The sequence below is a fragment of the Pieris rapae genome, chromosome 12, assembly GCF_905147795.1.
Source record: "Pieris rapae chromosome 12, ilPieRapa1.1, whole genome shotgun sequence".
In the NCBI taxonomy this organism is placed as follows: Eukaryota; Metazoa; Arthropoda; class Insecta; order Lepidoptera; family Pieridae; genus Pieris; species Pieris rapae.
This window is the reverse complement of record NC_059520.1, coordinates 1,464,294-1,481,005: the sequence shown is the minus strand read 5'-3', so window position 1 is coordinate 1,481,005 and position 16,712 is coordinate 1,464,294. Positions and strand designations below refer to the sequence as shown.

Here is a 16,712-nt window from a genome sequence, read left to right as displayed (position 1 = left end):
TCAGATTAGTTGAAAACCGTTGGTACTAGTTTATTTAATTTGTCAAAGTCTCTAGATTTATAACGTAACGATTATTTTATGGTTGGTAATATATATATATATATATATATACTTATAAGTATATATATATATATATATATATATATATATACTTATAAGTATATATATATATATAAGTATTAGAATAGTCTTTATTAATATTAACAGTAATTAATCATATCTTTGAAATTAAAGTAAATAAATATTAAAGTAATCAATAATTGGACTCTTTTTTCCGTCAATTGTCTTCGCAATTCTTTTCATATATAAAGTCCAAATAATACAATTTTTAGTGGCGCTGCAACTATTATAATGAATGGGAATCACTTTTGAACAAAGACAATTTGTACGAATATTTCTTCCTTTATAGTGGATTAAACACGCTTTTCTTTAAAAAAAATTGAATTAGTTTGAGCATTTAATAAAAGCCGTTTTTATGATGCCATGAGTCTTAAATAATTATTAATTTATTATAAATTAAATGTAACTTATTGTATTGAATTCGACGACCAATTGGTATGACGCTACGACCATAGATAAAGTACAGACAACAGAGACCTTTTTGAATAGAATACAAGCCTGCATTGCTACAGAATAAAAACCTTAGTAATGTGCTTATTACGTTGTATAGTACTTTATTTCAATGTTTGTGACTTTATTTTATACTAAAAGGTAGATTATTTGTTCATTTTGTTCCACGCAAGGATATCGCAACACAGAATTGTATAGTATATTTTAGCGGTAGCATAAATTAAGACGCATGTACATACACAAAGATACGTGCGACTGTTTATTATTTGTAAATTACAATAATTACAATTGCATAAAACCAATAAATTTTATAGTCTGTGCCAACAAATGTTGTCTTAGATAAGACGTTGCGTCCTCAATTTTCAGCTCATTGATTAAATACGATCGGACATTTACTCTTGTTGGAGAAACGCCAATATACTATCGAATACATCTGCTCAACCTTTGTTACGTTTCATTTATCATTAACTGTAACAATAATTTTTATTCAGATGATAGAACTTTACGAAGCAATTGTCTCCTAGTCAATAATTATTATTATCTTTGTTCATAGAAATGTAAGTACTATTTTATTAAAATAAATTTTCTGTATTCGGTTCTGGATCAATCATACATCCTGAATTAGATTAAAATGTTCAAAATAAAAATAAACAAATGCTAAAAGAGTAATAGAATAAAATCGACACCCTGAGTGTAAACAAACCGAAGGAAAAGGGGCATTAGCCAAAATGCCTTAACAGTAGTGTATGTCGAAAGTCGAAAACTAAATTTGTATAGTGATGACAGATCGTGTCCACAAATTTTATAATGTAATCTGTTTTTTAATTCTGTAATTCTGACAGCTATTTTTTTTACCAGGGACAGATGGCAAATCTTTTTGTCCGAGCACATTTTTCAATTTCAATACGAGTCTGAACATCTGAGTCTGCATACACTTTATTTGTTAATGAATGTATCTACCAATTTTATTTATTGCGGTGCTCCACATTAAAAATAATAATTACGTCCCTTTTCATCACAAAGACTAAAAACGCACCAGTACAGCTAACATTTTTTTTTAACTTGGAATTAGTAGGCAGTGATGCCAGCTAAAGAATAAATTAAACTAATTAAAGTTATACCATATATAGTTCGTGATATTGAAATATTTATCACGTTTGTCACTTGAGTAAGTAAATATTTAGATTTACTTTTTTGTAGGTAAAACATAAAAAATACGTAGCATTTCATTTTTAAGCCCTCAAATGGTTCAAATTTGTCCCTTTTCGGGCAGAAAACTTTTTTAGTAGCAACCCTTTTAAAATATAAGAATTCTACAGAATTAAAAATCAGAGTATAATTTACTACACCACTGGTAAACGATTATAACCTAGCGTCCTACTTGATCACTCAAACTTATCATCCTTAGGCATCATTTTTTCTAGAATGTACGAGTAATTTTAATCTATGATTGATAATCTCTCAGGACCAATTGATAGCACCGTTAAAGATTCGATCAGCATATGAACTAGAGCTTTTTTCTTAAACATAAGGGTATGAGTTATAAATGAACATTTGTATATTGTTGATTTAAATGTCGGCTCATATTTTTCTTTCATTCATAATTTCCCCTGCGACCGTGAAGTACCACACCCGAATATATTTTGCACGTTTATATGTTTAATTAAGTACAATTACACAATGTGTGAAAATGTTAAATTCTTCTAAACTTACATTAAATTAAGGGTATAGGGTATAAAATCCTTTAGTTGCTTAAATATCCAATCCAAAAATAACCGAAACGGGTAAATATGTCTTTACCAAGGTCTTGTCCTATTTGGACCCATACGGTATCATTAGCACATTAGCATTACTTATACATCTATCGCTATTCTACTATGTACATCATGAAGAAAATTTTTTGTATAGTGATTAAAAACTGATTCAAGTTCAATCCGAATCCATAATCGATTATTCATTTAGGTTACACAATATACACTTAGGTCAATAAAGTAATACATATTATATACTTCTTATTTTACATTTTGCTAGTTCTCAAATCAATGGCGTAGAACGAACTGGCAATAAACTCTCCGCCATTATTTTTATTAATCTTAACGATTAAGGTAAATGTACGCATTTCTTTTTCGTATATAGGAACTATTTAAATGTAAATTCTCTTTGAATTCATTTCGAAAAGTTTACTTAAAGCACGAACGTCAGTTCTATAGGTGATCAATGTGACTCAAGTAATCTCTAAGGCCCTTGTTAAACTTATTGTAAACTATAAGATTTCCTAACCAAATTGTGTACTAGTATTATTTTTATTTCTTAGTACACTGTAGGTTAACAATCGCAAAACGTATCGTTTGCAATAATACAAATAAATTAAAATATATTTTTTTGAATTAACGTGTCTCATGACTAGTAACCAGATAGGTACTTACTTTTTCTGGTGATAAGACTTATAAGTAAATATTGACTAAGAAGTAGTTTTATTAAAGCCGTAGGTAACAAAGGTAGGTAAAAAACACGTACAAAACTTCTTAACTAATAACATTCTTATACGTATTTTTTGATATCGTATACGTATTCTTTAAATTGTGGCAAGCCATCAGAGATCACAGTTTATACGCAGAGTAGTTCGGAGATAAATACACTTTTCTTATAAAGCCTACACCTAATTATGTGAACAATAAAAATTACATGTATGTATAAAGTAATTACAATCTGCATAAATTTATATTATCCTATATGATAGATCTCATTTCAACTATCAATTGAAAATGACTGAATTTATTTTTAATTATTTATAAATTAGGTTTGGTAAAAGTTCTATGAATATAATTTTAAACTTACAATAATTAGTTGATATACATTTCATCGTAACTGCGATATATACTCGTACTTGCGTCATTCGTATGTCAGATGTATACGGTAAAAAGCTGAAATAGAACGCTAGAACGTTAGTACCTCGTAAATCTGCCGCAAAGGGACCTTTATTAGGTACCGACCATCCATGACCTGATTTTAAAGTGCCCACATTTGAACCTTATAATTGAGTTATATTCAATTTAATAAACTTAATACTTAATGTTCTCACCACATATGTTTTTTTTATATAATTTTCTATTACCCGACTCTTGTGGTACCTTATGTTATACACATAATCTGTAGAAATATACATTGAGGAATTCTAAATACATACGTACTATTACTTTTTTTTATAAGCAAGTGGGGGCCCGTCGTCTCGCCACGACATGAAGCTTCGTCATATTTCTGGTATGAACTAGAGTAAGTCTATGGCCCCTTGGGTAAAATGCCTTGCGAACCCCGAGGGTCCATCTCAAGGGTGTGAAAGGCTGAGGTGTTTTTATTGGGTCTTGCTACCCCTCTTTTAATGCCGTTTTGTAGTCTCATTTTTCCCCTTGTCATAAAAACACTGTAAATGGTAAATATATGTAAAGAAACTTGCATGTTTCTTTATTATATACTAGGTGGCGTTTACAGCCATCACGGTTAGAAAAAGCAGTTAGTTTGAAGCTTAAAAAGGGATTGATACTATTTCATAGTATTTAAGTGGTATATTTAAGAAATTAATTCCACAAAATTCATTTTATTTCAAATCTAAAATAAGATGCAAATATTCAGGTAACAAATTCATCAAAATCGGTTTAGCAATGACAAGTCCACCACAAAGGGGACATGTTGAGAACTAATCCATTTAATTCCAAGCAAAACTCAATTAGAAATCAGTAGATGTACATTACAAAAATTTCGTAGCGAGTAATAATACTCAAAGATAGTTCTATCTTTATTATTAGTTCGGACAAATACGGATAAACTTTAAGAATATTGGAAAGTAAACACTTAAAGCCACTCCTGCCGACGTACTTTACTTAGAGAATAATAGTACTATGTTCTAGACATCGTACACTGCTAATAGATTAGATTTTTCACTGGTGTAGCACTCTATAATGGTGCAATAAACTTACAGCATTCAATCGTATTTTCAAGCAAAAACTACTGGTTAATTGTAAAGCTTTGTATTTTTGAATAATAAAAAAGTAATAATTGAGAACTTTATCATCCTTATTTCAATATTTAGAAACTAATTCAAAATTGTGTAGTAACTAGCTCTGTCATCCGCATCAAAAAATTAATTTCAATGGCAGAAAAATCGTTGTTATTTGAAATCAATATAATTATACAACCTTTGCTAATAAATAAACATATATAATAAACATATATAATAAACATAAATAAGAAATATTATTATTTAATACATTAATATTTCGTTAAAATAAAACCGTTAATATCTAAAATTTAATATAAAATGGAAAGGTTTGCGTGTTTAAGAATGAAGAAGAAATCGTTTTGAGAAAACTACAATTTGCAACTGTATAATTTTTCCCACGAAACATTTGTGGAATTGCTAGAACTTACATACCATTTGAAATACATAACAGACTTCACTTTGGAACAAATATTATTTAAACCTGCAAAATAAAGAATTAAAACATAAGCGTGCAGAAAAAATTGGATGAAAAGTGAAATGTCCTTGGACTTGTTTAAATTCAATATATTTAGACATGGAAACATATTCTCATAATTATTTACAAACTATATACCCTCCATAAATGTGTGGATATATTTACAGAACCGGTTCTGAAGAAACATGGCTTCAATAGGGATGGACACCCCGTTTGGAGACACAATTTATAATATGTTAAACCTAAACCAAAATCAAGATGTCCAGATTATTGAATTATAACTTTCTGCAGTAAATTCTGACGTTTTGATTATCGCATTAACACTAGTCTAGAATATTTATTGATATGTATATTGAGCCAGAGATTAATTATATGACTTTTATTACGTCTTTACGTTCGATCTACGCAACAAAGTGATCTTAATAGAGCAATAAACAATTTTGATGCGTGTTTATTCACCTCAGATTATATATAGACTAGGCATATAATTAAATTACATTACCAGTAGCGGCACGAAACTCTAGCGCTGACCGTTATTGCGCAGAAGTAGAAAATAAGGTACCTGAGGAGGGCTAGCGGAATGAAGAGCGTCGATTGGCTCTCCAGTCGCATTCCTCCGCACCACAGTACACATACGCAGCAATTCCTCCACATATCGGCCAGCGCTAGACTTACGTGCCACTGCCTATACTGAATGGGACTTATCCCCTAGATGGGGCAGAGGGCGTACACAGTGAGTCTCTGGGTCTTGAGCCACGTATTTCACCTCGCTCCAAGTCTGTCCGGCTCTTTCAATGCCTTTGTCATGATCTTTGATTGTACTAACACATTATATATTGGAACATTTATTAATATACAAGAACTAAAACAGAATATAAAGTTTATACTTAATAACCTAAAAAAATATTGTGTAACAATTTGGTTGCATTAAAAATGTGTATAATAAATAATTCGGGTGTGAGTGCTATAGACTCCTCACGCCCCGTTTAGTGGGAATAGAGTACAAACTTTTTTTTTAGTTTTGTTAACATGATTTCTATGTTAGGTTAGTTGTAGGTTAGCCTTGAGCGGGAAAATATAGGAGAATTTTTTTGAAAATATATATCCGGGTTGAGACTTGAGGATCCACCCGGATATATACACTACTTATAATATATACAGATATTACTTTTACATATAAACGCGTTGATTTCACCGAATTTAATTTAAAGTTAGTTTTTATTTATTTAGAGCATTGGCCTATTGGCTTCAGCGTTCGACTCTCATCCCTGAGGTCGAGGGTTTGATTCCCGGCTGTGCATCAATAAACTAGTTTAATATTCTTATGTAATATTAATTGAAGATAGTTTTGAGTTTATTTCTAATATCTTTCTAATTTTTAAGAGTACTTAGTTTTGAGTGATTTAAGTACGAAGATATTTAGGCTTCAGCGCCAAATCATAGACTGTAGTAGGAGGTGCCATAACAGTCTATGATTTGGCGTTGTATTGATTAAAAAACAACCTCCCAATCATAACTTTGTATACATATATTATTAGATTAATGGATATCGTTATAAATGAGCACATTGAAATGTAAATGTGATTTTTAGTAATTTATTTTTCACCCTGACGCCTCCAAAATTGAGAACATTTTGACGAGTTTATTTTTACGACTGTAATGATGTCTTCTTCTGTTCGACTGAAGTTGCTATTTTGGGCATATATGTTTATTCAACATTGATTTAACATGTTTTGACACAAAAAACCATATTAAAAATAACAAATTAACCTAACTATAGCAAACATTATTTTATGTATACGCACTGTGTTAAATTTGGATGCATTAAATATAAAATTTGTATGTAAAAATATAAATAAACACTTTTTATTAATATTATTTATTGTTTGATATTAACTCATTACACATGGGGGCAAATGAGCAACATGATGATGAAGAGAACTCCGGACAGTTTGATCGAAATAAACCTTTGAAATATTGCTGGTGCAGTGTTAGCCTTCAGCGTGTGACTTTCATCTCTGACGTCATGGAATGTCATAGACGTCATTATAACTCCGGCTGTGCACCTATATACTTTCTTTCTATGTAGCCATTTGACATTCGCTCGAACGGCGCAGGAAAACATCGTGAAGAAATCGCCTTGCCTTAGACCCAAAAAGTCGACGGCGTGTGTCAGGAGGCTGATCACCTACTTGCCTCTAACAGGCAAATGATCATGAAAAACATCTGATACCCAGACATATTTATTATTTATTTAATAGTCTTATAAATAAATTTTCAATCCTTTTTAGTCTCCGAGAGAGGTGGTTGGTAAGTTGAAGCTATACTTATGACAGTAAGTACTAAGTACTTAGACAGAAGCAAAGTAAACATCCATTAACGTTGTGCCGTCTAAGGCATAGAATATTTAATATAACTATTATCGCTTTATAATGACTCTGTCGTTTATTGATTCTCGGTAAATAATGCTTTGGTTACAGACTATAGACTTCATATAAAAAAAACAACTTGACAAATCCGTAATTTTTTGAGTAAAACTTTGAAAATTTGACATTGTTCAAAAGAATTTATAATGAAGATTTAGTTCGATAATTTCCTACTTTATAAGACAATCGAAAGGCCTTTTTTAAAAAAACTAATTTGTCAGTGGTAATTTTTTTATATTTATATATTTGTATAAATATTAAACATTGATATATGTATATATAAGTTAGTATATTAACCACGTTGCAGGTTTTACTTTCGTTATACAAATTATACTTTTCCCTGCTTGCCTATAATGTTGATCTCCAAGTTCGCAGTAATATTAGCCCCGTACAATTTAAATCTAGATTTCATTCTTCGTAGATGTCGAAGTACTATCTATTATAAAGAACAATCGATCTCAGTCTCCACTTGACAAAACTCACGTAAAGAAGTGAATGACCCTTCAGTACGCAAATATTATTTATTAGTACTTTAATGTACTGTATTTTCCACTGTTTGGATATACTAGATAGCAACATTGTGCCATTAATTATGTTGACCAACATAAAATGAGCCTTCCATTTAAAAGCATCGCCAGGAATATGCAGATGGGGCGAAACAGCTGCCCCTTTTAAAAAAAAAGTAATAATCAATGTGCCATTTTTTTAGATATTTACATAGACATAACATTTATTACTTTCGAAACACAAAATAATAATAATGATATAAAGTACATTTTTAGTGTGTTATGTGTGCGTTGTGGTTGTAACTGACCCAAGTTCAGCCACATAATGGCGTGCAAATTGGTCTTTAAAGGTATAATCTAAGTTAAAATTACATAATGAATCATATCATAGTCAATTCCTATATAATTTTATCCCTACATTGTCACTTCCGCCAATAGACACCTCTTAACGCCTGAGGGCTCACAAGTGCGTTACCGACTTTTAAGAATTTAATTAATTAATTTTCAAGCAATTTAATTAGTATATATTAAAAAACACCCAAACATTTCGCCCCCACCATATAAAAATAGTAACAAGTATTAATATCATAACAAAAAGTTGTCGTGTTTGAGAGTCACATTATTCATCTTATTATATTTAAAAGAATTTGTTCCCTCGGTTCAAAATCCTATAGAATTAATACTCGATCTCATCTTCATATATCTTATATAAGTGATACGTATTCTTGATTCCAATTTAGTATCGAATCTCAGCGGGAGCAGGTTATAATAAACTTACGGAATGGCACAATTTCAGAAGGCATCGCTTCAAGTCTCGCAACACTTGGTTCTCTCATAACACTGTGCAAAAGAATTCGATTCCGTATTTATTAGTGTAATTGGAAGAAGAATTTATTACTTAATTTAAACGACTTCAAAGACATCACAAAAGACAATATTCAAGTGGACCAATAGGGAGAAAAGTCACCTTGACGTCTCTCGTTCCACAACTAAGCGATTCTTAAGGCAATTTCTGCCAAGCACCACCACGATGTGGAACCAGCTGCCCACTGAAGTATTTCCGAACCCATTTAACATAGGGTCCTTCAAGAAAAGAGCGTACCGATTCTTAAACGGCCGGCAGCGCGCTTGCGAGCCTTCTGGCAGTGCGAGTGTCCATGGGCGGCGGTGTCACTTAACATCAGGTGAGCCTCCTGATCATCTTCCTCCTGTAATACTAAAAAAAATCTAGCAATTAAAAATATACCCTATATTAAGAAAAATATTATTTTACTATTAGTATTTTATATTAGTTCGTTATCTCTGAAAGTAAAAGTATGTAGACTATAAATTAATAATTCAGTCATAATCGATACTAATATGAGTTTAATGCGCAGATCGAAGTCGTAGCAACGAAGTTATTATTATGTTTTCATTAAGATACCATTCAATCATGTCTAACAAAGTCAGAGATCGATTAATAATCCTACGCCGTATACGATGTAGGCAAAGGCGTGTTTGTACCTACTTAATGCATATTTGATGGACGTTTTAATGTTGAGATTTTTTGCACAGATGTACTCCCAACAGCACTAAATTTTATGCTGAACCGATCTTGAGAAGTTAATTAGCTACGGATATTGGGAGGGATCGAAATGTCATACAAAAAAATATTCAGGAATAATAAAATATTATCGGGATTTTGACATCTCAGTGAAAGTATTGTAGTATAGTATATATAGTATAGTATAGTACCCACACTGTCTGTGTTGGTAATAGAAATATGAGTTTACAACTGAATTTTTACCTACAATTGATATTTTTAAAGTATCAATAATATCGTTATATCCGTTTAAAACTACAATAGAAAACATGATTTTTCTTTCGAACACTAGGAGAAAAAACAGTAGTGGAAAAAAATACGACTTTTAATACTTTTAATAACCGTTCTAAAAATCTCGTATTGGTTCGCTAACGCGTTTTGCTTTTTCACCAGTGAAAAATGTTAACAGTTTCATGGAAGCTTTTCATTTCAACTTTTTAACATGAATCGATAGATAACAACTGACTTTAGTAATTAAATTTCAATTTATATAATAATTTATGCTTTTTAAGAACCATGTCAGTAATTTAAATGATATAATATTTAAATGAATAATTTATGTTTAAATAACAAAAGGATCGTTTCTGAGATATTTTCAAGGTTTTCCTTATGTGTTTATTAATGTGAATAAAGTCACACAAAAGCCTATAATTAAATATATTTATCTCATAAATGTAGGGATCCCGTGACTTCTCAGCAGGATCTCCAATAAGGTTGGAGCTTAATCAAGTGCGAAAGAGAGACCGGATGCCATTCTTTTAGCATTTAAATATTGTAGAGAAGGTCCTTCGCTGTATAGTAATCAAATTTCCAAATGTTTAATTTTTTTTATGATGTTTGTTTATGTTTTTATAATATTTTTAACGGACTGACCATATTCAGTAGTGGACTGATCCGTTTTAGAGAAAGCATTGTTGGGTGCCTTTCTCGAACCTAATTCGCTGTTTTGCTTATGATTTCTTTTATGCTTTAAGTACAAAACATTCCTGATAATTTTATTTTATTTTATTGTGTGTTTGTCTTATTCTATTTTTCGCATTTAAAAAATAGAAAGAAAATCCATTCGTGCACTGCCAGGTATCGAACCTACGATCTCAGGAATGAGAGCTTCAAATTCAATCATTTGTCAATCTAATAGACAAGTAGGTGATCAGCCTTTTTTGGTGTAAGGCAAGCTTCACGATGTAATCATCGTTCGAGCAAATGCTAAATGCGCACATAGAAAGAAAGTCTATTGGTGGACAGCCGGGGCTCGAACCTCGGATGAGAACGCACGACGAAGCCATAAGTCCAAAGCAGCTCTATTAGAAAATTAATTAATTTGTTTGTAAAACTCAACCTTTAAATAACAGACCAGATGTCTTTACACCGGAACCTAACCATATACAAATTGAGAGCGAAACTAAATATTATTCAAAATATCGTTGAGAGTACTCATAAAGTCAGCACTAAAAAGTAACGGCTATTTTAATGTTGCATTTATTACTGCACGCTAAAACATTGAGACATTTTATGTTTTACCGCAAGGTTTTACTCAGTTTGTATTACTATATAAAAGGCTATAAAAAGCAGTTTCTAGCCGTTGTCACATGTTGCCCAAAACAAAAGAATTCTAACCTTCTTGGAGCGTAAGTCTCAAAAAAACTGGACTTATCGAAAACCCAATAATAACAATAAGGGTCCTTCAAGAAAAGAGCGAAACAATTGTTAATAGGCCGGCAATGCACTCGCTAGCCCTCTGGTATTGAGAGTGTCCATGGCCGGTATTACTTAATATCAGATGAGCCTCCTGCCCAAGAAAATAAAATAAATAAATTAGTAGCGCTACAACCTCTTTAGGTTTTGGTCTTAGATTTCTGAATCTGTTTCAGATCATTTTTAAATCTAATAGGCAAGTAGGTGATCAGCCTCTAGTGCCTGAAACACGTCGTCGACTTTTTGGGTCTATGACATGTCAGTTTCCTCATGATCCTTCACCGTTCGAGCAAATGTTAAATGCGCACATAGAATGAAAGTCGTGGTGGTGTACATCCGAGAATCGAACCTACGACCTCAGGTATGAGAGTCGCATGCTGTCTTGGAATAAGTATGGGTTTACCCATTTACAATACAATACTCTACATTTTATCAAATCAATATCTATTAAATATTGGCATTTTACCTAAATATGGCACAGTCTAAAATTATGGACTAGGTATCTCAAGTTAAATGTCAGCATTTAGTATTCATCAAGCGAAAGGCTTTATACGATGTCCACAGATTACATTTGTGACCTAAAGTTATATTCTGATCCGTTTGAAGTGGGTTTAAAGATTTATGTATATTGGCTAGGCTACTTTTAGTATGGAGACAGAATTAGCCAGCTAAATCTGGTGTGTTTTTTTCTTCTTCAGGTGCAACCTTTTGTAGGTAGGCTATTTACAACTAGAATTGCCGATTATCTTGCGCTAGTCTCTGTGGATTTGATGCCAATACCGTAGGTTCCCCAACCACGACCTTTTCCTTCTATCTGCCCATCTCTTGCCTATAATTATAAGCTACAACAAGTATAGATGACACGCGAAGTGGAGTCCGATCTTTGCAATTTTCCGTATTTTGACATTCTGCGTAAACGTATTATCCCAATTCGTTGAAAGACTCTTATTAGAAGGTATTTTTACGAACTTTAGTTGACCGTAATCCAATACGTTTTTGAAATAAATACGTGTGCAAACTTTGGTCCAGGCGATATGAATCAATAAACACGTCACCAGCTCTATTTGTAAGGATGGACACCTCAATTGAAAAGCTTGTTAATGATAACTGTTGGAGTAATAAACGGATAGACTACGTAATAGAATAAATAAAAACTCACAAAGTTAACTACAATACTTATAATTGTTGAATTAAAATTGTGAAGAACAAGACTGCGAACAAAACTATGGTAAATTGAAAAAGTTGTGGCGTCCGCCACGGATAGCCGCCAAAGTTTTCAAGTCTACGAAGCTAATAGCAAGAAATTGCGTTATTAACAGCCATCCAACTGGTCTCTGAGAAAGCGCAGCTTGTCTACCAATTCTTAAGTATTCCTTTTTGCTTTAAATAGTTGGGCTAAGTTTTTAATATCCCACGATTCCTTCACTTTATAGCAAAGTTGAAAACTTGATTCCTCCATTGCTAAGCGACTAAAATTTAGAAGAATATATATTTTAAAAATAGGAATTTGTAGTTGGAAGTTGGAAGATTTTACGACATTGTTCCTGCAGTCAGTGGAATTCAGTTGCTTAAACACCGGAATTGCTTCAAAACCACACCGGAATTCCTTTAGAAGTTAAATCCTTATATTGTAATTTGTAACACTAATTTTCTTAAACTTGCTTTTGTTTATATACAATATACTAGTTCTGAGCTTTCTTCTGTTACCATCATTATTTGGAACACTCAATTTTCGTAATACCAAACCTTATATACCAAATATATTTTTTTATGTAGGCTTTTAGAAGGCTCATCTGATGTTAAGTGATACCGCCGCCCATGGACGCTCACATTACCAGAACGCTCGCAAGTGCGTTGTTGGCCTTTCATTAATTTATTATATACTCTTTTCTTGACTAGTTGAATTGGTTCGGCAATACTTTTGATTTATTTGATGCATATTTTAATCCCAAACTAGTCAATCCCACGTAAAAAATAATGTCATATGCAGCTTTCCACCTTCAGTATTTAGAAAATAAATAATACATCCTTAAAAATAATTTCAGAAAAATTACTAAATTATTTAATTATTTAATTACTCTTGGCAAGCTGTTGAAAATTGCGCTCCTTCATTGGAAACCATAGCATATGGAGTAATGCGTGTGGTACTTCAATTATTAAAGTGACCTTGTGGTCGCTTGTTCATGTTATTTCAAAATAAATCATTGTTTGAATATCAAGGCGTAATTTTTTTACCCAGCTTGCTGCTCGAATGTACTCAAAAATTCAATAAAATGACATGAATTGTTTTGCAGTAGACTCTCACCTCAACGTCTATTTATGAGTCTGTTTGAAGTCTAGCTACAACGAGAATAACATGTTGTAATAAAATCAGCCAAGATTAGGATGCGTTTATTTTTAATTCACCACAAAATTTAGTATTATGAGAATAAGATCTCCTATATTATACATTTTTTTTATTTAAAGAGTTAAAAACTAAGCTTGGTCATCAGTCTATCTAAAAATGACGAAAAGTCCTTAAAAGAGATACTTTTAAACGTTTGAAATTAAAATATAGTAGCCATTAACATTATTATTCAACACAGTCATTTCGATAAACGTCTTAAAACTGTACCGTCTCACTTCTGCCGATGAAATTCAAAGAGTAATATTTGCTTTTTGGCACCGACTTTTAAGATTATTTTACGACCATCTCAACGACAAACTGTAAATATTTTTATGACAAATTTGTACCAATATTCTGAAAGAAGCTTACGACAGCAATTGGGATCCCAATAATACTTACCGAACATTGGCGAGGGTGTGTCTCCGGCTCTTTAGGTATCTTCCGTGGTATTTCTGCAGTTCGCCAATACTGCCTTGTTCAGCCTGCATTTTGACGAAATTAATCTGCGGGGGCGGCGGCTCTTCTCCACTTTGACCAGAGGGCGAAGCGCCAGCAGTCGCGCTACGCTTTCTGGCCTTATTGGACTTTCTCGCCGCCGCAGAGACGCATATCTTGACTGATGAGGGGCTTCCAAAACCTCGCTTTTTGCTCGAACTTCTTGAGGATGTGTAGGCAGTGTCTGAGCTGCTTCTTGTGCTTTTGTAGGAGGGGGTAAGGGTAGCGTCCGTGGCGTCTTCGAGGGGCCAGTCGGAATCGTCCTCTTCTTCTATACCGGGCAAAGGAGATTGCTGGCCAAGTGGTCGGGGAGAATTTACTATTGGCTCTGGAACGACTGAAAATAAAATTATAGATTTAATAACATTTCTAATAAGATGTAACTTTAGCACTTCACGCAGCGGTTTATGCTGGAAGAGAGTATATAGTTTTTTTTTTCTATATACATGTGTCTTCACATCTTGACATCATGGAACATTACGATCTAGCCTAACTTAATACTAATAAGTAAATTAAGTCTAACCTAATTTACTAAAAAGGATTATTATATAAGTAAGTGTCCAATAACACTACTTACAGTACACACTACAGAGTATATAGTGATATAAACTTTTGTAATTATGATTGACTATATTGAGACTGGCAAATCTAACCCGCACAGAACTTCACTAAATAAATTATTATTATAAAGTTTATGGATCAAGAGTATTAGCATTCCAAAAGAGGTATTATGGTAAATCACATCCGGTAGCTCACAATAAGAGATCCTTCGGAATAGTAAAATGTATTGAAATTACGTATTCCGCGTTGGTTGGACCCGACTTGGGATAATGGGTCATTTCCACCTTTCTGGTGTCTTGTGGTTTAAGATAAATGGTATTTTCAGTGCATTCATGTTAGTAATATTGTAATCTAGCCAAGAGACGCTACTTATTAATTTGAAAATTTTAGGTTTTCTTTTCAAATTTTAAAACAAAACGTAAGTATTATATTTAATTGTTTAAACTAACTAAATCTAAACTCCCAAAAATATCCAATTATGTAACTTAAATTATTGTAATTCCCAAGATTCTTTATCTAAACTCTAAATTGATTGATAACTTCCCTTTACAATGTATATGTAATTTCAATAAAACAGATAAGAAAACAAAAAATATTACCAAATGTTTAAGTGAGTTTTCAAGCGTTTGCAAATAAATGTTTCAACAATCAAACAATCTCCGTTATTCTAAATCTCTTTCAATAAAAGATTGGTTCAGTTGCTACAAGGAGTTACTAATCAGTATCGATAGCTTCGTTCTTGATTAAATTACTCATTGTACGAGTCTTAATCCGTGCCTTATAAGAAATACTTTTATATTTAACAACGAGTTCGAGTAATTGAATCTACGACCTCTGACATACTTTACCACTGAACCACTTAGGTGATTGTATAAGAAGTAATTTAATGTTGTTTGTCTCAGAGTCTAATGCGATTAACTTTCTGAGCGCTGAGAGAATAAATAAACTGCTAACCGTATTTTTTAAGCTTTACCTTAATTACATTTTCCGTTTGTTAATGCAGTGGCGTCTGTTTTTTAATAGATATTTTTTAGATAATTCCCCGACTATAAAGTCGTAAAAAAAGCTTACGCTACCACTACTACCTATTTCTTTTAACTACTTTTTTTATGACATTAACCCAACCCAACCCAAATTCTTAAAAGATGCCTCTTAATTTAATGTTGAACATTATTTCCATTAAATTAGTCTCCGTTTCTTTTATGCCCAAAGCTTGTTCAGTTTAAATCGTATCCATACATTGGCTAACCGGTCAAAATATGTAACATCGTCTGCTCATCCGTATCGCCACAGGGACAGGCAGCACTTTGTTTAATCCTGAATCTATAAAGGTACAAGAATCCAGTGGCGTTACAACCCTATATTTTTTTGACATTTTTTACAGACGGTTGGTTGCCGTTAGTGCCTGACACATTTGGTAGAATGTTGAGTTGAAATGTCAGTTCTTTGTGGTATTTCCACCGTAGCACTCAAGTGAAGGAAAGCGATTATAGGCGCTATTGTTATAAAATTATTATCCTTCATTTAAAGTAATCCATAAAATCTGCTAATAATATAGATAAATTTATCGATTAGCATTACTCTATGCAGTAATTTATTTCTATAGTTATGGTTTAAAATAAATTGCCTGAAATATTACGATTGTTGAAGCAAAATAGCAGTGTTGGCCTAGTGGCTTCAGCGTGCGACTCTCATACCTGAGGTCGCAGGTTTGATCCCTGGCTGTGCACCAATGGACTATCTTTCTATGTGCGCATTTAACATTTGCTCGAACGGTGAAGGAAAACATTGTGAGGAAACCGACATGTCTTAGACCTAAAAAGTCGACGACATGTGTAGGCACTGAAGGCTATTAGTTATTATTTATTATTTACTTGCCTATTAGATTTTAAAAAAAGATCATGAAACAGATTGAAAAATCTGAGGCCTAACGAGGTTGTAGCGCCACTGATTTATTTTATTTAAGTCGCAAAATATGCCAAGATGTACACCAATTTCACGGAATTAAAATTTTAATTG

The 16,712-nt window shown here is 32.5% G+C and overlaps 1 protein-coding gene across 2 annotated transcripts in view; it reads right to left on the bottom strand.

Annotated features, from left to right (window-relative positions):
• Positions 1-16,712, bottom strand: part of LOC110999894 (cAMP-specific 3',5'-cyclic phosphodiesterase, isoforms N/G) — a 295,372-nt gene that overhangs the window by 258,919 nt on the left and 19,741 nt on the right. For both annotated transcript variants that reach the window (XM_045630594.1, XM_045630595.1), the window contains exon 3: positions 14,037-14,469. In XM_045630594.1, the coding sequence (XP_045486550.1) occupies positions 14,037-14,125 (89 nt within the window). In that variant the 5' untranslated portion in view covers positions 14,126-14,469. The remainder of the gene's footprint in view (positions 1-14,036; positions 14,470-16,712) is intronic.